The sequence below is a fragment of the Alligator sinensis genome, unplaced genomic scaffold (assembly GCF_000455745.1).
Source record: "Alligator sinensis unplaced genomic scaffold, ASM45574v1 scaffold32_3, whole genome shotgun sequence".
In the NCBI taxonomy this organism is placed as follows: domain Eukaryota; kingdom Metazoa; phylum Chordata; order Crocodylia; family Alligatoridae; genus Alligator; species Alligator sinensis.
This window is the reverse complement of record NW_005843083.1, coordinates 56,696-82,690: the sequence shown is the minus strand read 5'-3', so window position 1 is coordinate 82,690 and position 25,995 is coordinate 56,696. Positions and strand designations below refer to the sequence as shown.

The 25,995-nt window shown below is 41.5% G+C and overlaps 1 protein-coding gene across 1 annotated transcript in view; it reads left to right on the top strand.

The window, feature by feature from the left end:
- The window catches only part of LOC102378337 (collagen alpha-1(XXIV) chain-like), a 182,087-nt gene that overhangs the window by 100,380 nt on the left and 55,712 nt on the right, over positions 1 to 25,995 (top strand). Inside the window, exons 14-19 of the mRNA XM_025193649.1 lie at positions 2,379 to 2,423; positions 13,465 to 13,518; positions 13,623 to 13,667; positions 14,441 to 14,494; positions 15,238 to 15,291; positions 18,430 to 18,483. Coding sequence (XP_025049434.1) covers positions 2,379 to 2,423; positions 13,465 to 13,518; positions 13,623 to 13,667; positions 14,441 to 14,494; positions 15,238 to 15,291; positions 18,430 to 18,483 — 306 coding nt within the window. The remainder of the gene's footprint in view (positions 1 to 2,378; positions 2,424 to 13,464; positions 13,519 to 13,622; positions 13,668 to 14,440; positions 14,495 to 15,237; positions 15,292 to 18,429; positions 18,484 to 25,995) is intronic.

Below are 25,995 nucleotides of genomic sequence, written 5' to 3'. Positions count from 1 at the left end.
TGTTCTAAATAGGGCTGAGGGCAGGAGGTAGGCAGGGAACCAGGGATCTTATAACCAGGTCTTTGAGGAACAGCCCTCTTCTGCTGCATCACTTGGAATCTCACTGAAGCAGAGACTCTGGTCTCAATAAATGCTGTTGGTCTCATTATTTCCCTGTGGTGCCAGCATTTTCACGCATATTTTGCATTTCTGATCCATGGAACTAAACGATTTGGGTGATATAATATCTTACATTTATGCAGCACTTTTCACCTGGAAAGCATTTTAAAGGCTTTATAAATTTAACCAACTACTATACAAATTATGCACAGAGGTCAGTTCTTCCTTACTTCCTCCCACACTGCCACCTCCCACAGCAAAGCAGATGCATTCTTTCCAGAAGACCTGGAGGGCTAAAGCAGCACTTGAATGGAGACAAATTTAGAAAATCTAGATCTTAAGTTATAGACTTAAACAACACAAAGAACTACTTTTAGTGCCAAACATTTGAAAATGAGTTCCTTCTAATCTGCCAAGACAGCTGCTGATAGCACTGATTGCTTGACAGCCAGCCCAAACCCCACCCTGCAGGGCTTGTTCAGGCAAGGTGCCAGACTTGCAGCTGCAGGGGGCTCAGGTCAGGTTGCTGTGCTCATGTGATATTTACTGAGCATACTCTAGGGCTGGTGATGTGGAGCAGGGAGCTCTGGGGTGATAAGAGCTCCCTGAGGACTCAGGGTATCTTCCTTTTTCTCATCTGTGGCTGGAGCATGTCACATGTACCCACATTCCTGCCCTGGTCTATTTAACAGAGGAATGATGTCGACAGTCCATTCAACCCTCGCAACCTCTGAACCATACACATCAACCCTGGAGAAATTCCCTGTCCATGCCGTGCTGCGGGATAGAGCCCTCCTTATTGGTGGTGAAAAGTGGCTTGGAGAAAGTGAATGAGTAGTAGGGAGAAGAAAAAGGCACTCTTTCAATCTTGGTTCAGACAGCTGGATGGCTCGATAAAGCAGCTTCACATTGGACCCAGAAGTTCATGCAGCCCACTCCAACTTTCTGATGGGGAGTGATGCACTGAGCCCTGGATCTTATTTTCATCACCCAGCAGGCCATGTGGTGATTAAAATGAACATCTTGTGACTATTGGTGGGAAGGATGCAGCCCTGGGAGGCTAATAGAGTCTATAAGGTTTCAATCTACCCTGCCTTCTCATAGAGATTTGCCTGCTCTGTACAGGGTGTGCAGTCTTTGTGGCTAAGTACTGTTGGCCACAGGGCAATAATATGACCAGAATGGATTAGGGTGGACTCAGTAGCTTGTTACATTTCCTAAAAATGTTCAAAGTATTTTATTTTCTTAAGTTTAGGTTTTAAATAAAAATCCAGCTGTAATAAAATGTATTTCAGATGTGCAGTAATTTTAGTTACTTCCTGGCTACATGTTGTGAAATTTAATGTATTTCAGCCCCTGCTGCACATTACACTTAAGACGTGATTAACCAGGTAATCACGTCTTAAATTGTAAGCCAGCCACATGTTAAAGCAATTAATAGTGTCATAAAACAAGGAATAAGCCGCAAAGTTTTTCCACAAAAAATGTGTAATAGCTTTGTGACTGGTTCCTATCACACCATTAATTGAATGTGTGGCCAGGAAGGCTCCCATAGCTGGGAGCCCCATCAGCTGATCTGGGCTCCCAGCCACAGGGGTGCACCCATCATCAGCTGACAAGGCTCCCAGCCATAGGAGCTTGCTACTTGCTGGTGCAGGGGAGGCTGCAATATGATTCTGGGCTCCCTCTGCACTGGCAATAAGGTGTGATGGGATCCGATGCTTAATCCCAGTCATGCTTCCGACCATGCATGTGTGGCAGGGCATGAAGCGAGATCATGTGGATCATGCATCAGATCCCATCGCACCTTTACCTGCATTTTCTGGCAGGGGCCTCAGGGTGATAGAGACAATTGTCTATCATCATCTTTAAAAGACATCTGTACAATTTTTTAAAAATAAAGCCAGTTCCCTTTTTGACTTCTTAGTGATGAATAAAGGGATGTGAGCAGTGTAAGTGTGCTTTTTCTCCCCAAGAAAAGCTGTTTTCCTTAAGTTTGTTTCACCTCTCTTAAAATCTTGGAATGTCATATCTAATTTGGTTTTGTGGGGCGGGGGTGGTTATGTCTAATGATAAATCTATTTCCAGGTCTCATATCTTAAGAAAAAGGTTTTAGAGACTATGTCCTTTATGTGCAATTTTAGTTACAGTAGTTACTCTGCAGGCCCTTTTTCTAGGTCAGAAACAAGCCAGCACTCCAGTTTTTTCTTTGCAGCTCGAAGAGTTTACTAAAATATTAGATTAAAGTTCTGATTGTCCCAAATTTACTTTTTTAAAAGGGAATTGTTGGTGGTGTAGGACCTCCTGGATTTCCAGGGCTGAGGGTGAGTAAACATTCCCCCCGCCCCACACCCCCAGCCTTTTTTTTTTTTTGTACTTCATTAAAGCATTTACATTGTGTCCCTTTGCCCAAAGTTTAATAAGAAGTCCCAAAATTGTGAGTTTCTGAGATATTATATAAAACTATTTTCATTTCAGTGACCTACCCTGAGTATTCTGGTATTATCATTTATATCAATGCTCAGAAGAGGTGGAACATTTCTCTACTTATTGCTGATCTGCTGAGTTGGATATTTTAGTTTGAAAATATTAACTTGCTAATTTATTCCCCCTCTCATTTTTACTTTTTTGTTAGGTACGATATTTTTATATATGTAACATAATGAAGGTCTGTTATTTAATTCAACTGTAGTATGTCTGCTGAATGTTAAAAGCAATATCAGATTGACCTCATTCTTGTCCACTGTAAATTTGTCCATATTTTCTATTACTGAATACATTCTTTGTATAAGGGTGTAAATTGTAGCCGTGTTGGTCTAAGGACATAGGCAGACAAGGTTCTTTGGGTGACTCAACCCCCAAACCCCCCAAAAAACATCAGATTGGACACCTCACACTGGATGAAACCCTAACCTAGACCGCTACATTGACTGCTTCAGGGAAAGAATGAGCAATGAAATAATCAACAACACACACCACCATAACAACCCTTCTCTACCAGAGAGAGAGGCCGTAGAATCTCTAAGATCTAACCTCCAAATAATAATAAAACCAGCAGATAAAGGAGGAGCCATAGTCATCCTAAACTATGAAGACTACGTAAAGGAAGCCAACAGACAACTCTCTGACACCACCTACTACAAAGAACTACAAGAAGATCCTACTCTCCTTTTCACCATGAAACTCAATAATGCCATCAAATCATTTCCATCAGGACTGCAAGAAAAACTACAGACCTTGACCCCCCCCACTACCCAACCCAGGGACTTTTTACATGCTCCCTAAAATCTACAAACAAGGGAACCCTGGCAGACCTATCATATCCAACCATGGGACCCTAACTGAGGAAATATCAGGTTTCATTGAATCAATCCTAAAACTGCTTGTCACCCAAGGAGCAAGTTTTGTCCAAGACACTACAGACTTTCTACGGAAACTTAAAAACATAGACCACCTTCCCAGCAACACCCTCCTAGACACCATGGACATTACCAGCCTATATACCAACATCCCATACCAAGATGGCATCCAAGCCTGCCTTACATATCTACAAGAGCAAGATTACAACTCAGAGTACAGACCCAAAGATATTACTGATCTTACACACTTCATCCTCACACACAACAATTTCACTTTTAATAACCAACACTTCCTCCAGACCATGGGCACAGCTATGGGCACCAAAATAGTCACACAGTATACCAACTTTTTTATGAGCCACTTGGAAGAAGAATTCCTCAACGACTGCACCATCAAACCCTTACTATACTTAAGATATATCAATGACATATTCATAATTTGGATGGAAAACCTGCAATCTCTGATTGAGTTCCATCAGAAATTCAACAATCACAATCCCTCCATTCGACTATCTCGTGAATACTCCAGCATCAACATTTCCGTTTTAGACATGATGATCAGCATCCATAATGGCAAAATACTGACCTCATTATACAAGAAATCCACAGACCAACATACATATCTGCACAGAACCAGCAATCACCCTAAACACACCAAAAAAGCTGTGATATACAGTCAAGCCCTCAGATACCACTGAATTTGCACTGTGGAGAACACCCCGGATTGCCGCCTCACGAATCTTGAAAAGACTTTCACCCAAGAACACTCCTCCAGAAAGACAGATCGCACGTTTGAAAGAGCCACCAGGATACCACATTGGGTATTCCTGTACAGAAGAAAACCCCCCATGAATCGCACACCGCTGGTTATGACATATCACCCATCCCTCAAACCCATATGGAAAATCCTCAAAGAATTGCAACACATACTAGAAAGAAGACCCTATTCTTAAAAGGATCTTCCCAGAGCCACCCATCCTAGCCTTCAAACAAGCACCAAACCTCACTAACCTCATCACGAGAAGCAAAATTCCTCAGACCCGGAACACACTGAATGGATCCAGACCATGCCAGGACAAGACATGCAAAACCTGCCAACACATCTCCACCACCCCCACAATCACTACACCCCACACCAGAGCCATCAGCATTCCCGGATCTTATGACGTATTATAACCTGCCTGACATCTGACTCCCCAGGTCCCTCTCCACTATCCATCCCCCTTCTCCCCCCCCACCCAGCCTGTGTCTCACCCACTGACTCCTCAATTTACATCTTCACTGAGTGCCTGTCTTGTATGCATACCAGCCCAGTCTCTGGCTTCTTTACTCTTCATTCCATCCAGGAAGAGCACACACCAACTACTGAAACTTCCTTAGCCTGACAAAGGGTTTTTAAACCCAAAACCTTGCTTAGTTTTTTTTTCCAACAATTTAAGTTGGTCTAATAAAAGATATGAGATTCACCCAACTAACCTTGCCTTGTTAGTATAAGTATTTCTTGACCATAATGTGGATGTGACCGTATTTCTACAGTGTCCCACCCTCCACAGAATAGGTTTATGAATATCATGCTACCTTCATGAACTTCCTTAGCTCAAATGATAGCACTTCATGCTTTAGTCATGAAAATCTTCAAATGACAGTGTCAGAGCTAGACAGTATCAGGGTTAAATAATCAAGCACAACTAGCCATATGGAGTAGAGGTGTATTTATTGTTTTAGTTAGGAAAGCCTAGAATCATTTTTTTGTTTGTTTGAGGTTTTAATTTCTAAACCATTCTTGATATTTTTGCTTCTTCAAAGTACGGTCATCTAAATTTGTTTTAAGAAGTGTGCTGCAGCTGAGTTCCTATATTCTTTAACTGTTATTGTATGTTTATAATACAAAATTTAAATACTTATATAAAAGTACATTATCCCTGGTTGATTGAGATTTGTCATCATTGTAGTATACAACGAACACTTTCTTGGCAAATGAGTCCAGGTAGATGCAAGGCTTGATTATGCACATATTTATGCACACATATATTTTTACTTACATGAGTTGTCTCATCTGAATCAGTTATGCAACTCAGAGTGTAACAGTTTGCACTTTTGTACATTTGCTTTTGCATTACAGTTTGCTTTTCTCTTTCTTACTGTAGCTTTCTCTGGAATTTTGCCTTCAGTAATCTGATAGCACATACATTTAAAAATTGTTGACAGCCTGTTTTATGTTATTTAAGAAATTGTAACATATGATTAGGATGTAAACCTTCCAGCATGGACCTGCTAGGAATTTGCCATCTATGACTCAAGCTGTTGCCATTTAAAAAGGTGAAAGAGACCCTAATGGATGTGTACACTGTATTTGAGTGTTAAACATTCCCATCTCCTTGGGAAGAGATATGTATCTGAAAGGGTAGGTTGAACATTTTTGTGTTCGCTGATGATCATCTAACATTTCTAATAACAGAAACTCTTAGGGGATGATAAATAAGGCTGTGCAATTGTATTTACTTCAGTCAACCAATAAGAAAGGAGTATAAGGGATTTCCTGACACCTGGAATACAGAAATGGAGGGATTACCTTACCTAACAGTTGTATTTGGAGGGGTTGGCTCCATATTCACCATGCTCTGCAGAAGGACTCCAACTGCATAAGACTTGTTTTTTGCTTGATACTTCAATGCAACTCTTCCTTTTCTGCTGTTTATACTATGGCTTGGGGTTTCAGAATCAAATATCATTTTCTTGGTTTGACATCATGACACAAACATAGTGCAAGTCTGCTGAGCCTACAGTGTTCAGGTTTGAGGTAAGAATACAATAGGAGCAGTTCTTTACCATGTGTACACACCAGGGGTGTGCAAAACAAGCCCTATTTGTTTTGGATCAGGGACAGTAATTCTATTCGTTAATTCGGATCACTGTCCCCAATTTGATTCGGCCAAATCCGAATCTGAAGATTTGATGCTGATTTGGAGAATCAGCGATTCAGATATAGATAAAGCTTTAAATGTTTTTCTACATACCTCAAGGTACCAGGCGCAGCTCGTGAATGCTGCGGTGCTGGGGCAGATGGAGCGTCCCACAGGAGCACAGGGAGGCCCTCCGCGCACTCGGCAGCGAACCCACAAGTGGACCAGAAGTGCTTTCGGTCCATTTCCGGGTCTGCTGCCGAGTGTGCTGGGGAGCCCCCCGCGCTTCTGTGGGATACTCCATGTGCCCCAACATAGCAGCATTCACAACCCACCTGCTACCTAGAGGTATGTAGAAAAAACATTTAAAACTGTCTCTATGTCTGAATCGCCAAATCATTCCGAATCAATTCAGAGAGTTCCAATTCTATTCGGAGAGATTAAAGGGTCCTCTAATTCGTTTCAGATTCAGAGATTTGGCCATCGAATTGGGCCAAATCTCCGCTGAATCAAATCAGGGACCAAAGCTTCGCACAGCCCTGGAAGAGTCAGGGCCTAGTCTTACATGTTGCTTAGCAGCAATCATTTTCATAGAGGGGGTGAGGGTAAATATGCTTTATCAAATAGGAATCCTTCATGCCTCTTCAAGTTCCTCAGAGTTCAAAGCCATGCTGGAGAACAACATTATTCTCATTTTTAAAAATGGAAAGGCTTCAGCTGGCTCTTATATTAACCCACAGCTCTGCCACTTGCACATGTTAAAGTATCTACATGAGGATGGCCTGTTTGTAGACAAGAAGGGCTTAAGCTGCTGCCAGATCATCTGTATTGTACTCTGAATTGTAGGACTAGTTTTGCCAGAAAAAAGACTTCATATATGAATAGCTACTATCTTGCTGATGCTATAAACAGGGAGAGAGAAAATATCTGAGTTAAGATTATATGTACAACTATATACAAACTAATAGAAGATGACATAATTGGATTATGGTCTATAAAACCATAAGGAGTTTTCCTCCTGGCCTTTTTAGTGTAGATTTTGACCTTCAGCATGTGTAACAAAGCCTGTGCCTTATTCTGTTGCCATTCACTGATGAGGTAGTCTGTGAGGATTTGGAGCGTTGTGGCATAGGAGGTTTTCTTTGGTCATTACCCTCACATTGTGTGTATGTTATAATTCATGGTGATGTGTTTGAAAGCTACCACATTTGTGGAGAGTTAAAAGTAAATCAGTAGTTTTTCAGATGGATCACAGGATCATAAAAGTAGGGCTGGAAGGGACCTCACAAGGTCATCTAGTATAGCCCCAAGCTCATGCAGGATCATTCCTGACTAAACCATCCTAGCCAAGTGGCTGTCCAACCTGCTCTTGAAAATTTCCAGGAACAGAGATTCAACAACTTCTCTCGGTAGCCTGTTCCAATGCTTGATCACTGTTATAGTCAAAAAGTTCTGCCTAATCACCAGCCTAAATTTCCTGCTGCAGCTTGGGTCCATTGCTCCTAATCCTGTCTTCTTTGGCCACAAAGAAAACCCTGTCTCCATTCTCTCTGTAATCATCCTTCAGGTATTTGAAGACTGATATCAAATCCCCCGGCTATCTTCGATTCTCAAGACTAAATAACTGTTATTCTTTCAGCCTGTCCTCATAAATCATGTCTTCCGGGACGCTAATCATTTTTGTCCTTCTTTGCGTTCTTTTCAATCTGTCTAAATCCTTCTTGGTGTTTGGGGCTCAAAACTGGACACAGTACTCCAGGTGAGGCTTCACCAGAGCTGAATAGAGTAGAAGAATGTGCAAGTGACACTCCTGCTAATACAACCCAGTATGCTGCTGGCTTTTTTGGCAACATCCACATATTGTTGGCTTATATTCAGACTATGATCCACTGTAATCCCCAGGTCCTTCTCTGCAGAACTGCAGCATAGTCAGTTGTTCTCCACTCTGGATTTGTGTGTGCATTTGTTCCATCTCAAGTGCAGGACATTGCACGTGTCCTTATTGAATTTTATCTGGTTAATTACAGGCTATTTTTCCAGTCTAACCACATCATTGTGGATCTTAGACCTAACCTCTGGAGTGTTTGCAGTTCCACCCAACTTGGTGTCATTCACAGATTTGCTAAGCATGCACTCAGTCCCATTATCCAAATCATTAATGAAGTTGTTAACTAATATTGGACCCAGGACAGATCCTTGGGAACCCCACTTCATACCTCTTCCCAACTAGACATTGAGCCACTGGCAATGACTACTTGTTGAGCATGATAATCCAACCAGTTATGTATCTATTTTACAATATTTTCATCTAATATGCATTTCCTTACCTTAATAATGGCTTTAGGGGTGGGTGACCTGGCCACGCCCACCCAGGGCACCATGGTCAGGGGGGTGTCAAGCACACATGTACCCACATGTGTAAGCAGCCCATGCTCACAGCAGCACTCTCCCCCCCACACCCCAGGCAGGAGGTGCGGTGCCCAACCTGTCTCCTGCCTCCAGCCACTGCTCAGGAGGAGCTGGGCCAGGTACATGCAGGTGGGTGGTGCCTTCTCCAGTCCACCCACCTTGATCCCACCTGCAGCAGCACCATTAACTTGGGGGGGTGGCGGGGGATAGCAAAATACAAGTTTGTCCAGGGTGCCATTTTCCCTAAGTCTGGTTCTGATGGGAATGTTCTGGGAGACAGTGTCAAAAGCCTTGCTAAAATCAAGGTATATCACATCCACTGCTCACCCCCTCCATCTACAGAGGCTCTCACCTTATCATAGAAAGAATTCAGGTTGATGAGATATGACTTCCTGTTGGTGAATCCATACTGGCTCTTCTCGATCGCCTTGTTCTCCTCTGTGTGCCTCAACTAATTCCTTAGGGACCTGCTCCGTGATCTTTCCAGGTATTGAGGTCAGACTGACTGGTTTGTAAGACCCCAGATCTTTCTTCTTCTCTTTCTTAAAGATAGACATTCTATTTGCCCTTTTCCAATCATCTGGGACCTCACCTCATCTATGGTTTTCACTGCATTTAGTGCTGAGGGTGGCAAATGTGCAGACAAAAATGTGCATGAAAGTATATGTCATGCTTGCAATAGAGGACTGCTGATCGCTGCTACTCAAAATCTGAGGGGAGCCAGAGTGGTGGGGAAAGGAGTGACACTGTGCATCTCACATACAGCTCAATCAAGTTAATCCTACTTGGTACATAAGGGGCCTTACAGATAGAGAGATGATCAGTTTGGAGTTGAAAATGACTCATGACATTCCCTCTCATTTCTGAACAAGGATTTAGAATTACTTCAGAATAGATATCTCAAGGATATCTAGCTCAGATTTTGAAATAAGATTAGTGCAGAATAATAAAGGACATGGGGATCTATCTTAATCTCTGCTGTGTACTGCTCTGTGCTGCTCAGCCTGTCATTAGATATCTCTAAGGCAGTCTCAGTGGTGTGATTCCACCTGCTCCCAGTGACAAAAGCTATTCCAGAGGTTGCAGTTGGTTTAAAGGTGTTTTGTTTTGTTTTTTACCTGGGCCCTTTTAAGGACTGGCAGGGCTTCACTGACACCCAGGAGAAATTCTGGTTGACTATACTGGAGTTCCCAGGAACTCCTCCCTATACTATACCCACAACCCAAATGTGACTCATGCCTTAAAAGCTATGATCTGGCCCTCACTTTTTATATCAGATCTAGTTCAGGCAAATGCCCATTGACAGTGAAGACAGAGTGAAATATTAAAGGTTTATATTTGTCCACAGGTGTTTAATTTGAATGTTAACTTGTATTACATTGTACCATATTAGGACATAATGTAAATGCAATATTTATTCTGGCTGAAGCCAACAGTAATATGTTCATGTTCGTGTCGTACGTTCAGTCCACCTATGTACAGGTTAAAAACTAAGTACTTTTGTGTGTTTGTTCTCAAGAGGAATGGTAAAGCAAACAGCAAGGGAGATTGGTTCTAAATTCTTAAAGGCTTCCTTCCATTAATTCTTTGGATATATCAAAACTCTTGCCAAGTACTGGATTCTGGTTGTCTGAAGGATTCAGTCTCTCATGAATTATAAGGCCATAATTGTAGTAATATGTGGACTTCTAGTAAACTAGCTACTGTAATTATCAGATCACAACTTTTCTATTCAGTTTTTATTTTGAAACAGTAAAAATGATGAACTAACATTGATTTTTAAGAGGCTAACCCTTTTCCTCCCTCATGATATGTACACATTTGTATATTCAACATGCTAGTCTCTTATTTTTATTTTCAGCACTTCAGTAACCAGAAGCGTGCTTTTCTCATTTTTTCTCATGATAATGTAAATGTTTCCACATTTTGCATATCATGCTTAAAGTGTTAGAATGGGGAATCTGACAGTTATGAATTATTGTGTATATTTCTGCAGGTTTAAAGTTTGGTTCTGCTCTGAAAAACAGCTGGTTTAACCAGTGTTTGCCAAGTGGTAATTCAAGTCCTACCTGCTGACTTGAACAATAAAAATAAGTTTTATTTCCCTGTTGCTTCTATTAAACTTGCAGAGCCAACACACCAACAGTGAGTTTTTGTTTCTTCTTGTGCATCTATCGATCCAGCTAGGTTCCATACAGCTACACCTATGCAAATCCACTTACAGCAATAATGGTACGTGGGTGTTGCCTCCAACTGAGGCCATAGTTGAAGGCATGTAACTGTGTCTCTGAAACTGACCAAGGCTGTTGTGATATTTTCCCAAAATCAAAAAAGCACAAACCCTATAAATGTTTTTCTGAAACAAAATGCAAATCGCCGACCAATCACATAATAAGAAATCGCATTTTCATAGACATAAGGGACGTGTCCAAATGACCGCCGCCGTGCAGTATGTGGCACCACAGACACATCTGGGGTGGAGGGGAAGTTGACCCCTGGATATCGAGGGGTCAAAAAAACCTGCACAAAAAAAAGCAGACTGGCATATACAGGGGCAGCATGCACTTCTCAAAGCCAGAGCCAGGCTGGCCAGAGCCACGCTCTGGCTACCAGCTTGGATCCAAGTGGCAGGATGGCTGCTGCTGCAAGATCGCTGCTGCTGCAGCCCCAGGAGGCTTCCAGGACAGCACCTCCAGGGGCCCCAGCCTCCCCTACCCCAGCCGGAGTAACTTGCTGTGTGCTAGAGGGTATGTGGCACAGGCATTCCCTGGGGACAACTAGCAGCGGCACAAGGTATGCCACCGCTAGTTGCCCCCAGGGAACCAAATGTCCATGCTCATCTGGATGAGGCCAAGGTGTGTATTGTCTTAACTATGAAAAGTTTGCAATTCTGTAAATAAAATTAAAGAACACAATAACTGAGTCACCAGTTTACTAACTAGGTATGTTTCCCTTTTCTCTTCCCCTTTGACTGGCATGTGGATTTGTTCATTCAACACCTGTTATAATGTTTCAGCCAAACCAATCAGTGTGCCCTGAAACACACAACAGTTTTAAAAATTGATCATATCAGTTCTGCTATCATCTGAGTTTTTAATTTCACAGGTTTGCTTCATCTCAGTGCAACAAACGGTGACACATCTTCCTTGGAATGTACTTGGAGCAGAAATCTGTATCTTGAGTTTGAAGTGCCAGAAGACAATGGAGAAGCCCAAATTTAAGTTCTATCAGAATGTTTATCCCTAGTCTAGATTCAGCTATGATATTAGACCATGACCTGTACTTTGTGAAATCCGTCTGAAGTGTCCTCCTATTGCTTTTGTAAATGTAATGTTTCTGTGCAGAGTCCATTGTGTGCTTCTGAAGGCAGCGTCTTTCTCATTCTGAGTGTATATTCCAGCATACTTCTGGTACCACTAACACAGCTTAAATGAGTTTGCTTTGCTGCCGTACCTGCAGAAAAAAATAGGGTGTTACAATGCAGAATTCAGTCCTCCTGCCAGCACCTACCATGGTAAAACAGCTCCTTAAAGCAGCCATGGAGGATTGGAAGCAAATGTGGAGAGATCAGTTTCCCTGAGAGTTTTCTCAAGCATTGGGAAGTTGTCATCAATCGTACTTTTTCATTTAACTATCCATGAAGCTGATGATGGCTGCAGAAGAATGTGTATTGATACTATATTAAATATTCTTTATCACTAAAGTTTGAAGAGTGTCAACAGACATGTGCTAAAGTTTAGAAGGGGTTGTACCTGGGAATCTCCCATTTTTTCCATGTTATTTTTATGATATCAGAAAATAACAAAAGATCTCATCCTTAGACTTTTCCCCTGCATGTTTTCATGGCAGGCACAATAACTGGGCTACATTTTTTTTTCAGGTATTGCACCAGTTGCATAAAATGGAAAAGCATTTGCCCTTCTCTTAATGGTTTTAGCCTTTATCAGATCTTTTCTGCCAACTATGTTGCAGCAATATAGCGGCTGGTTCTTTAGTTTTTCCTTTAATTTTTCCTTTGTTTCTTTTCTTCTAGCATCTAGTAGTAGAACTGCAAATTTAAATTGCCTGGGGGAGCAGTGTAGTACTAGATTTTGTTAACCTTTATTTACTGGTTAAAGCTGCATGTAAATGAAAGAATCTATCTTGATTGGCACGGCTTAAACTAAGTTTGCACAGCTGGTGTTTAGGAAAAAAACATTTTATATTGTTATTTGTAAACTGAGTATATTTGATGTGAAAGTTGCTGAAAGATGACAAATCCCACACAGCCATTCCTTTAGAGTCATTATTCACAGGAGAATTGTTCCTTTGGTGCTGACAGAACAGTGCTGCATCTGACTTGCAGTCTCAGGTATAAAATGTACAGGTACACAAAAAATTTTCCACTGCCCTATCATTCATTCTGCCCTATCAAGTTGCCTTCTCCTTCTGGGTACATATAGGTGATAGAGTATTTTAATTCTGGACACCTCACCGTTCCCCAGGTAGAAGCTAACAATGATTGTGAACGTTATGTTAGATGGACACCTGACCGAGATAAATGGATTAGTACAAAAAAACATTTTTCTGATTAAAATGATTTTTGATTGCTATCAGCCTGGGCTAGAAAGGAATCACACCAACATAGAGCTAAGAGATGCAATTGTGTGTTACCAATCCTCCCACGAACATTCATTTTACTTACTGTATTTTAGGGTGGCATGGGGCCTGCGGGATCTGGTGGACCTTCTGGAATTCCTGGGCCAATGGTATGGTGTTAAGCAGAACTCCCATTAGCATTTGTTACATGCCATTAATGTTTTCTATATAGCAGTAAAACGTTGATTTTTTTTTATTATTATTATTTTAATAGGGGCTCCCAGGAAGTATGGGACAACCCGGAATGAAAGGTGATAAGGTGATTTAAATATTTCCATTATCATAGAGATACTTTGGGCTTTCTTTATCAAATAATTGAGCAAGATATTTATTTTGCAAGGCCCCCCTTATTTTGAATTCTTTTCTCTTCTGTTTTCTTTTCAAACAAATGTAGACTGAGACTATAGCCTTCCTACTATGTGTAGTAACAGCAAGAGCTATGTTAGTGGTTTTGGCAGGGCTGTTTTTTACAATGATACATCCTGCACTATCATTCCAAGAATCGTGTTACTAGATTTAAGTATCCTGATTTCATAGGCTCACAGAAAAAATTGGGCTGGAAGAGACCTCAGAAGGTCATCCTCACTCAGCACAGGATTGTTTCTGTCCAAATTATCCCAGACATCCTGTTTGTCTCTCACCTGTACATAAAAACTTCTATTGATGAAAATTCCCCAACTCCTCTATGTAATCCAATCCAGTGCTTAAACACTCTTCTATTTAGAAAGTTCTTCCTAGCGTCTAACCTAAATCTTTCTCACTGAACTGTAAAGCCATTACAACCTGTCTTGTCCTGTTCCCCCATGGACATGTAGAAAAATTGATCACAACCCTCTTCATATTTGCAAACTGCTTTCAAATCCCCTCTCAGTCTTCTCTTCTTTAGACTAAATCATCATAATTCTTTCAACCTTTCCCCATAAGTCATGTTTTCTAGGCCTTTAATTTACATGTTTTTATTTCTGTCATTTTGAAAAAATGTATCATTTAAAGCTGCATGTATGTGTCTGCATAAAATAATATGTTGTTCAGGGTGAACAAGGCATTGCAGGAGATCTGGGAGACCAGGGGTATCCAGGAGACAAGGTAATTTAGACCAGCACCACTTTGACAGTTTTTTGCTTGTAATCCTGTCAGTAGCCCTATCTTCTTTTAAATCGCAGCGTATCATTTTGATTAAAGTAGACTTCAGCAGGTAACAGCTACTGAATGCCACACAGCTACTACATTTTTGTAACATTATATTAATTACTCTGTTTGAGAAATAAATGATCAAAAACATGCAAAATGTATGGGCCAAATTCAGTCTGCCATGTGGACAGAGATTCATGCCAGAAAATGTAAAGGAGCAAAGACAGCATGGAGCAGTCTGGTTCCTACCAAAACTCATTAAGAGACTGTTATGCAGCACATTTGCTGTTAAAGCTAGAAAGAATCCACTTGTACCAAACCTGAAGTGATTAAACCCCAGGGGCAGCAGCCAGACAAAACTTGATTAGACAGGCCAGGATATCCCTAGATATTACAAAAATGGGTAATAATTTTTTATCTTCTCTTCGAGTAATTTTTTTTTTAGTTAATCCATAACTCTTAAATGACCTTGGAATCTTGTTTTTACAAAAAAAAATCTGATTATATTTTGGTCTCATAAAGATGTTATTACAACAGAAATAATTACAATAATGTAACCTAATAAAATTATTTTTCTGAAATCTGAGTGGATAGATCTGAAATCTGGTTTGAGTGGTAAAGTGAAGCCATTTTTTTTACTACATACAATGTAATGCTCAGTGCATTTTCAACAATATTTAATAGATTATTCTTTTAAGGGTGCTGTTGGTTTGCCAGGACCACCGGGGATCCGAGGAAAGCCTGGACAACTTGTAAGTTTGCCCACCTTTTTGCACTCTGGTTACGTCAATATGCACCACAAATGCTGACACTTGTTTGCATTGTTCAGAAAAGCCACATATTTTAGAGATTATTTCAAACCTCTTTTATACTGGTGTAAATTGGGAACTGACTTACTTGGAGTTATGGAAGTGACAACCCTTATGTAAGTGAAATTAGATTCCTGTCCAAGATAGGTCTTTTTCTGCTCTTTCACTAAACCAGCAGATCAGACTTTTCAGTTCCACTCAGAGCATACTTAGTCCACATATATTTAACACATACTTAATCATTGTTATACTATTAATTCACTTATCCCCAAATGTATATAGCCTAAAGTCAGTGTAGAAATTCTGTTAGTTGATGATTTAACTAGTTAGCTTTTCATGGAAATCATGGGACATTGTTACACGTGCATGGGGGTGCACTTGAATTGGAGTGGCTCAAAGAGCTGCTCAGATTAAAGTGCCCTCAGCATCTTGTGCATCAGCATCCCTGTGCTTCAAAATGGCAGTGAGGACACTTTAATCAAGTCTGCTCTGATGCACCGTAATTACAGCGCATGCAGCCTCCCCGTATGTCCATAGGCACCCATCGATTCCTGTGTATGTGTGTATGTCAGTTGTTTTTTAATCCACAACTTGAGTGACACTGTGGAGCATTCATGTGCAAATTAATTAATACAATTGTATTGCTTGAAGCAATTTCATAGATAAAAATGGGGACTGCCAGGTTGCCACTTGGACTAAGCAGGGCTAATCTTTTATCACAGGGCTGGGGGAGGTTATGGATTCTGTAGTTTAAGTGCTTTTGATAATTTCTGTGCAGTGCTTCTGTTCCTGTCGACTTTGCAGATGCTGAGGCAGGGAAGCAGCTCTGAGTATGAGTTAGTTTGGCTGTATCATCTCCCTTGTTGCAATGCTAACACTGCAGAACTGAGATGGTTTGCAGCAGTAAAACAAAGGATGTTTTGATTGTGATAATCCAGACCTTGATTTTGGGAAAGTTACTTACCATAAATTAGTGATTTGGCTCTAGAGCAGTAGCAAAATGATAGAAAAATTAGGGTTGGAAGGGACCTCAGGAGGTTATCTAATCCAACCCCCTGCTCCAAGCAGGACCATCCACAACTAGATCATTCCAGCCAGGGTTTTGTCAAACCAGGCCTTAAAAACCTCCAAGAATGGAGATTCCATCTCCTCTCTAGGTAACCTGGTCCAGTGCTTCACCACCTTCCTAGTGAGAGAGTTTTTCCTAATATCTAACCTACGCTTCCCTTGCTGCAGCTTGAGACCATTGCTCCTTGTTCTGTCATCTGCCAACACTGAGAACAGTCTCGCTCCATCCTCTTTGGAACCCCCTTTCAGGTAGTTAAAGGCTGCTATCAAATCCGCCCTCGGTCTTCTCTTCTGAAGACTAAACAAGTCCAGTTCCCTCAGCCTTTTCTCATAAGTCATGTGCCTCATCCCCCTAACCATTTTTGTTGCTCTCCACTGTACTTATTCCAACTTGTAAACATCTTTTTTCTTTTTCTTTTCTTTTTTTTTGGGGGGGGGAGAGGGCATTAAACCTGGACACAGTACCTCCGCATGTGGCCTCACCAGTGCAGAGTAGATCAGAGTAATTACTTCCCTCAGTCTTCTGACAATGCTCCTACTAATGCAGCCCAGTAGAGGTGTGCAAAGCAGGCCGTATTCAATTTGGGTTCGGCCCAGTTTGGGGGACAATGATTCTATTCGTTGATTCAGATCACTGTCCCGATTCAATTCAGCCAAATCAAAGATCTGCAGATTTGATTCTGATTCAGAGAATCAGCAATGTGGCTATAGACACCACTTTAAATGTCTTTTCTACATACCTCAAGGTGCCAGGCGCAGCTCATGAATGCTGAGATGGTGGGGCGGATGGAACTTCCCACCAGAGCGCTGGGGGTCCCCCGCGTGCTTGGTCTTGCCCCACCCCCGTGCCTTCCTGGCTTGACGACCAGCCACGGTGGGACCCTGGGTGCCCCCCCAGACCCAGGAAGTACCAATCACCATGCCGGGGAGGGGGGGGTCCCCTGCACACTCTGCGGCAGACCTGGAAGTGGACCAGAAGTGCTTCTGGTCCACTTCCAGGTCCACCGCCGACCATGCTGGGGACACCCTGCTGTCCTGTGGGAGGCTCCGTCCTCCCCACCATCTCAGTGTTCATGAGCTGCCTGGTACCTTGAGGTAAGTAGAAAAAACATATAAAGCTGTGTCTATGTCCGAATCGTCAAATCTCTCTAAATTGATTCAGAGGCTTCCGATTCGATTCAGAGAGATAAATGGGCCTGCTGATTCGATTCGGATTCAGAGATTTGGCTGCCGAATCGGGCCAAATCTTCGCCCAGTTGAATTAGTGACTGAAGCTGCTCACAGCCCGACAGCCCAGTAGCCTTTTTGTCAACAAGGGCACACTTCTGACTCATATCCAGCGTATTGTGTACTGTAACCCCCAGTCCTATTCTGCAGAGCTGCTGCTTAGCCAGTCAGTTCCCAGGCTGTACTGGTGCATGGGATTCTTCCATCCTAAGTGCAGGACTTTGCATTTGTCCTTTGCTGAATTTCATAAGACTAAAATGCTCTGCTCTGCCACTGTACCCCTAGATCAGTGATTTTCAACCTTTTTTTAAATTTTGGACCCCTAATAAATTTCAAATAGAGGTGCAGACCCCTATGGAAATTTCAAATGAAGGTGAGAGCCCCTTTGAATTCTCATACTTTTGATTGATCATAGTCATCCTTCACGGACACCTTAGACACGGTCTGCAGACCCCCTGGGGTTGAAAGCCACTTGTTTTCAGTTGAAAGCCACTGCCATAGAGGACCACACCCACATGAGTTTATATGACAATTCCTGTAACATGCCCTATTTTGAAACATCTAGAAATTATCATTTTCGTTGTTGTAGTTGTAAAAAAAGACAAATGTTTGATTAGGAATGCCAGTAATAAAGAAATCTTCATAATTAAATTGACAAAGAAACAAAACTTAAAATCCAGCTAAGTATTTTGATTGTTATTTTAATAAGTATTTTCTATTACAAATCTGTTTTTTTATAAGGCTGTGATTTCCTATCCAATTTAAAATTATTTTTGGCTTTTTAAGGGGAAAACTGGAGAACCTGGACCTCAGGGCCCATCGGGTCCTCCTGGGCCTGAGGTAAGAAATTGTATAAAAATGAAAATAAGTGTCATTTACTTTTAATTGTGGTTGAAAACAAAAATGACAAGTATGAGGCTGCTCTGCTCAAAGATTTGGTCTTAGATTGGCTTGAAAGTGTCAGCCACCTAGGGCCTGTGGGAGAAATTGAGCCCACGGACCACTGGATCCGGGGCAGAGCCAAAGATATTTTGTACTCTGTACTGTGCTGTGGCAGCAGCAGCAGTAGCTGAGCCTTAGTCCCATCCTGCTTTGGACCCAAGCTGGGTTGTTCCAGCCTGCTGGCTGAAAACATTGCTGACTGCTAACTTAAAGTGTGGGTCTTTATTGTTCTTTTTATCATGTTTCACTGTTGTACAAATAAATTAGTTCAACTGCTTGTTGTACAATAAGGTATTATTGCAATAATTTTACTGCCCCAAATTGATGCACATTCTTTGTATATTGCTGGAAGTACACCATTCATATGTGTAATTTAGTTCCAGGTACTTTTTCATTACAACTAGTACGTATGATACTTTAAATGACATTTCCATGCATGAACTCTTCAGCATGTTTACATTCAGATTTTTCCAAGACTGGCTGTATATTTATGTTTGCATCTTATAACAGAGCAAATGTATTTGAGAACACTGAAAAGACCAGACACTAGGCAGTCTGGATATATTGTTTCAAATGTTGACCTTGGCATAGCAGTTAACTTAGAACTCCACATCAAGTTCCAACATCTGTGGAAGTCCACATTAAACCTAGCTTGATCTTTGCAATGCAGTATTTGTGGGCTTCATGGCATTTGCATGATGTGTAGACAGAATGCTTCAGACTATACAGAAAAGCCACACCATTCTCAGGACAGAAAAAAAGTATCCGTTTTTTCTTCTTAGTCAGCTAAACCCTTACAACAGATTTATGTAAAAACCTTTCTGATCTTTAATATGAGTATATATATGTTAAATACAGTATAATTTCCACTGATGATTGCAACAAATGCTAGAATCATGTTATCTCTCTAAGAGCATGCCCCTTTAGAATGACACAAGGGTAGGCCCTATGACTTCACTACCTCAAGAATGGATCATTGGCTTGTGCCCCCTGTTCTTCTCAGTGGCTGAGTCCAAAATAGCATGACTCACTTGTTGCAGTCTCACCCTTGGGAAGTCTTGAGGTCTGTAGACATTTTAAACCAGTACAGATCAGCTTTTTCAAAGCAAGCCAGCATTTAATAGTTAACAGGAATACAGTATTTGTATTTGAGTAAAATCAGTTCATAGCGCTTACTCACTCATTTCTCTCTCACACTCTCTCTTTCTCGCATACACACACACACACACACACACACACACACACACACCCTCCCTATGTTATAAGAACCATGTTAAGATTCCAAAATCAAGTGAGCAGATTACAGTAACCAGGTTTTTTGAACAATCTTGTGAATGTGTATAATTGTGTGTCTTTAATTTTACAGCCCATGTTTATGGGGAAAAGGCAAATCTTTTAGAACCAAATTGTCTTTTATTTAAGTTTTTTCTCAAGATAGTGTTGTTAACAGAATTTAATGGTCTACAGTGCCTCTGATGGTGGTTATGCGATTCAAATACCAGTAGTTCTTTTGATGCAAGAAAATGCATAGTTGTTTAGTACTGGGTCCCTTGTGGTGTTCCAGACTCCTTGTTAAATGGGCTAGAGGCAGAACCAGAGGAAAAATTTCTGTCTGAAAAATATAGAATTTCCTGCTGCCCAGAGGGTACGGAGCAAGCTGGAGTCCTCAGAAGAACTAAGCATTCCTTGCTTTGTAAATGACCAGAAATGATTAGTTCTTTTGTCTTTGAAAATATGAACAAACAAACATCAACTTTAACATTACTAAGTTATGCACCATAGCTCTCCATATGCTGGCCAGATTGATTTGGGATAAAATGAGTTTCATTGTATTATGAACATAAATAAACATGGTCACCATATGGTAAAATACCAGATACAAATAAGGACAGGACATCTGCATACCACAGTCTTTCAAGAAATGCAGAGTTTCTAGAAGGAACAATATCTGCTTAAAATTTGGGGATTGTGCCTTATTTTTCCCATCACATTCGTGTTTTTAAAAAAGAACTAAATGTCCTCTCAAGGTGGCTGTTTTAACCAAATTGAAACTTGAAAGCATACAGCAGAGACAACCACAATGGAGACTTTGTTGTATGCCGTTAGTGCCTTCCAAGAAGCATTTCTGCTCAGTTCCAGCAGGGTAGGCAGGAGTGATTTAGCTGTTCCCACAGCACCATTGGAGTGGGCAGACTTGTCATAACCCGCATCTGAGAGGTCCTGTGAAGACTGAAGAGGATGCAGCTCTTAACTAGCACTCACTCTGCAGATCCTGGGAGCAATCAGTTAGGTAACATCTGCACTACCTCTGGACCATAAGGAGGAGAACCACAGTGTAGCACAGCTACACCTGCTTCATGTACCTTAAACCCTACAACACTTCATGTAACTGCCTTAGAGCAGCATTGGGCATGTGTCATGAAGCACACGAGACAGAGGGCTTAATGGTGCATGCTCATTAATAGGTAGCTCTATTTCTGAGTTTAGCAAATGCAGAGTGGGCATACCAGGCTTTACTGAAGTGTTCCCTATGTAGGACCAGCAGTCTTTATAAGCTGCAAGCCAGAAAAACCTGGCCTCCATCCAGTATAGACTGGATGGCTTCAGCAGTGGAGGGAAGGGGGTTGCCTATGCCCACACTGGAGCCAAGTGCTGCTGCTGCTTCTCCCAGTCCCCCTCACACCCCACTCCCCAGTGCAGCATGGACGCAGTTGGTAAGGAGCTGCTCCAGGGCCAGGCAGATGGGGACTGCATTCACACTATTGCCATTCTGTGCCACAACTGGAAAGCAAGGGATGGAAGGAGGGAGAGAGAAGTGGCAGCAGTATGGACACAGTTTCCAGCTGCCCAGCTCCATCACAGCTCCCCACTGGCTGGAAGCTGCACCTTTGCCATAGCCAGGGGGAGAGGGGATGGAGGTGGGGGGTGGGTAGGAAACAGTGGCAGCAAAAGGGCCTTGGGAAAGCTCCACGCTGCTTAGCCAAGCATTGGCACAGGCATAGACGTGGACATGGACGAAGGCAAAATGCTCAGGCTTTGTGGGCTGGATCCAGTGGCTCTGTGGGCCAAATCCTGCCTGCAGGCTGTATGTTGCTGACTCCTGCTGTGATGCCACCTGGAGGCCATGTAGACATGCCCTTAGTGCTCCAAAGACTGGAGTAGGTTCTTCCAAATGCTTGCTACATGCTGAACTTTAACATGCATCTGTGTGACAGCTCATCTCTGTTCTAGAAAATATATGAACAACAGAAAGAAGTTGCAGTGGGATTTGGGGGGGGGGGGGGGGCGCTGTCGTATGTAAGAATAGCAAAGCTAATGTTGAAGAAAGGGTTCCCAGGTTTTGAAACTGAGCAAATGATTTCACCTCACAGTTTTCCACAGGTCATTGGCTGAGATCTTCAGACAAAGCAGTCCTCTACCTTGGTTGAGGTAGATGTGAGATATAGCAGTTGCGGATCTTCAAGAAATCCCGTTACAACCTTTTTTTCCTCAGCAGTTTTCTGGAAGGGAAATAAGATGTCACATTTTTTGTTTTTTTTCCCACCTAACCTCATGTAAATGAGGCAGTAATTCCATTAAAATCAACAGTTGCCCTGGTGTTTGACAGAAAAGGCCCATTAGGCCTCACATGTTCTTTTAGGGTATTTTCTTTTTATATGTAGGCCAGCAAGAAGTGGCTTACCAGATCTGTCTTTCCCCTGCAGCTGTTGAACAAAGTTATTTCAGAGCAGGGGTTTAGTAATTCCTGAAAGTGTCGTGGCCATGAGTGTGTGGCTTAAAGTGCTGAGAAGAAGAAACAAATGTTTGGGGTCAGGAAAGAATAGACTTGTCTCAGACCTGCTTTGAGTAACTGTCAAGTCTGTATATTTTTCTCACTTCCAAGTGTCTAGAAAGGTTTAATGTAAAACCATGAGAGATTTATTTTATTTGCAAAACTAATTGAAAACTTTTGTATAGTAGTGTATTTTAACACACTATGCTTATATTTGCATAATAACTGTAAGAGTACTGAACGTATCTAGGTTATTGCTCTTAATGCAGATAGAATTAGAATGAGTTCTAACAGCTTTCCACGTGTTCATAATGCTTTAATAATAGGCATATCTTGCTCCATGAGTCCATTTTAATTACCCTCCTCCCAGAGTAAGGATTATATATAGTTTCCTTCAGATGTGCCTCAAGTATTATAAACAGATTTCATTTGGAGCAAAGGGAGCATTAGTCATTATCTTCAATAGAAACTTTATTTCATGTGTGCATTATTTTGATCTAAACTCATTAGCTTAGTCAAAAATGTACACATATGGGAGTCATATGGAGCTAGTATATCTTTTATGCTTATGGTTTTAACTTTACAAAGATAAAGGCGTGTTTGCATAATACTGAACTGTAACAAAATGAACAGGTTTTTTTGCAATGAAATCATTGACTGCTTTGGTTAGCTTAAAAAAGATAAGGGTTTTCTGCATAACCTCAAAATGTCATATGTTGTGAACTTGGTGATACCAGAATTAATATTTTCTCTAAAGCATTTTATGCATCAAAATAGAGACAAAGGACTAGCATGAGTGTCCTAACTCTTAAGAACCCGTAGCTGTGGACACTTCAAGGAAATGACAAAACATGTAATTCATTAAAGTGCAGAAGTCCTTACAGAGGGCTTATACACCTTTTGTTTGCCATTGTACTTTAAGATATAGAACCTTCGAATGGCGTTGTGCTCATTTATTTGGCATCAGTATATCTATGCAGTCCCCCTTCAGAATACTGAGTTGCTATTACTTTTTCATATATAGCTTGCTTTAGTTTTTTCATAATAAAAATACCTGCTCAAATGACCCTGCACTGTCTTTTTCTACTTTCTACACAGGAGTTGTCTGCGTTATTTGGAATTCAGTCTTTTCTTACAGCGTCTCATCATAACGCTGCAGACCTGTCCAGTTATGGTGGATTGTACTTGCTATACAGACACCCTGTACACTCTCCTTTCTCAGGCAGAGCTGTGATGAGATCTAGTCATAGCTGGGAAATATAAGTCTGAATCATCAGCTTGACCTATGCTGATTTATACCAGCAGAAGATCTCGGGTCATTCTGCATCTGCTTAGATAAATGCTATGGACAGGCATTACATTTGTGTGGGCCTTTCTGCACAAAAAGAAATTGCATAGCCATTAAAGGGATTTCTTGTGGGGGAAAAAAAAACCTAACTGGCTCTTCCTCAAGACAGTTAGATCAATTCCTGCCAGGAAGATATCCCTCTTCCTGCACTAATTTGACCAGCTCTATGTTTCTCTTGGGTGCTGAGGACACCCAATATCCCATAGTCCCCTGCTCTCCCTCCTGCCTCCTGGCACTCTCTCGGCTCGCCCTAGATTGAAGAATGCACAGAGCAGGGACTATTCTCCTGCAGGAAAAACCAGGAGGTTCAGTCCAGGTGTTCAGCCAGGTGTTCTTGTTGGGAGAAAATGTCCCTGCATCTGCCAGTTAACTGATTGGTGGGATGCAGAGGCATTCTCCCAGAGCTAAAACTTTCCTGGGGCTGTCTGTGGCAGTGGCTGTTTTTCAGCAACTACCAACTGTCAAATGATAGCCGACCTGCTTCCCAGGCAAGGGAGAGGGCTTGCTGCCAATCAGTGGGCCTCTGAGTGTGGAGGTGAACCAAAGAGTAGCCCTGTAATGCCCGCTATATGGAAAGACTGCCTGTGTTGTTCTCTAGCCAGCAGGCTGGAATGCATGGACACACCAACTCCCAGGACAATTTTCTAGTGGTAAGAATGTCACAGAATTTCTGCTGCTGGGAAGGAACACCTGTCCATGGCCTAGGACAAGATGCTTAAACTGCTAGAAGTCATTTTTTAGAGAAAGCATGGGCCTTCCAGATTAATCTATCAGAGCTTTATCACTATATTTGGTGGAGTAGTCTTTATTTACATAGGTGTACACAGTTAATAAGCATTATAACAGGCAGTACAGAGCAATATAAGCTACACAGTAGCTGCTGCCTGAGATAATTAGGCTGGCTGATGTTTTAATACTAGAATAATTTTTCATTGTATACTTCACTGAGGAATCATTCTTTTCTCTGCATGTAGTGCAGTCTATATGACTATTTTTCACAGCTTCTCTACTCAGACTTTGCGTGTCTTGCAAGGATTAGGGTTATAATGTTGTAGCTGTGATGGGTCCAAGCAATGTGCAAGAAGGAAGCTTTGGGGCTTGTTTTTGTTGTTCTTTTTTTGATAATATTTTTAATTGGACAAACTACCTATTTGGGAGAGATGTTGGACAAGTTTCAGGCACAAAGTTCTCTTCTTCGGGTCTGGAAATGAAGCTTTCTTCATGCTCCTGATTGTTTCCCATGGGTCAGGGTCCCAACCAGACTATATCTTACATGAAACACCTTGCAGGAGAAGCTGTACCATGCTGCATGGAGATGTAGACAGGAAGACTCTCCCACTGCTTATTAAGCATGGGAACATAACAGTTGTCAAGATTTTGGAAATAAGTCTAGGTTGTTGATTGTTGAAAGAATGATTTTTCTCTATAAGTAGGTGCATTGGTTTCTCTGAGGAAAAGAAGGCTTGGAATTTTCTGGTGTTTTGGCAAGACAGGTTTGAAATAAGATGACCTCTGAAGGCACTGTTTGAGATAATTGTTTGAGATATCAGTGCCTTCAAAGGCACTGATAAATAGAAAAGTGTTTGGATAGCTGAAGAAAGCCCAGATGTCTGAAAGCTGTTTTCAGCCAGGAATAGAATGTATGTGATAATGAGATAGGCAAGAGGGTTAATTTACAACTTCTAGATGTCTAAGGTTGCCTGTTTTATGCCTAGTGGGAATCTTTTAAAATGTGTTCAAAACATGACTGTAGTATAGAGTAGGGGTGAGGAAAATCCGTCCAACTTGGTGCCATATATATTTTCATGCTTTGTCTCAGTGTCAAGTGCCAAGTTCTTCTGTTCATGAGGAATATGAAATGGCATTCAGTCACAGAATCTAGAATAGCTGGATTGGAAGGAAATGTATCTAGTCCAGCTAAACCTGACTAAACCATCCCAGTCAAGCGGTCTACCTAACCTGCTCTTAAAAACATCCAAAGATAGAGATTTCACATCCTCATTGAGTATCCTGTTCCAGTGCTTAACCACCCTCTTAGTAAAAATGTTGTTGGTGATATCCAACTTATCAATTTCCTTCACTCCAATTGAAAACCATTGCTCTTAGTCCTGTCCTGTGCAGTCACTAAGATTAACCTAACTCCATATAACTACTCTTCGGGTATTTGAAGATGGTTATCAAATCCTCAGTCTTTTCTTCTTCAAACTAAATAATCCTAGTTCTTTCAGCCTTTCTTTATAAGTCACATTCCCTAGAGCTCTACCTTGTTTTTGGACACTTTCTAATTTGT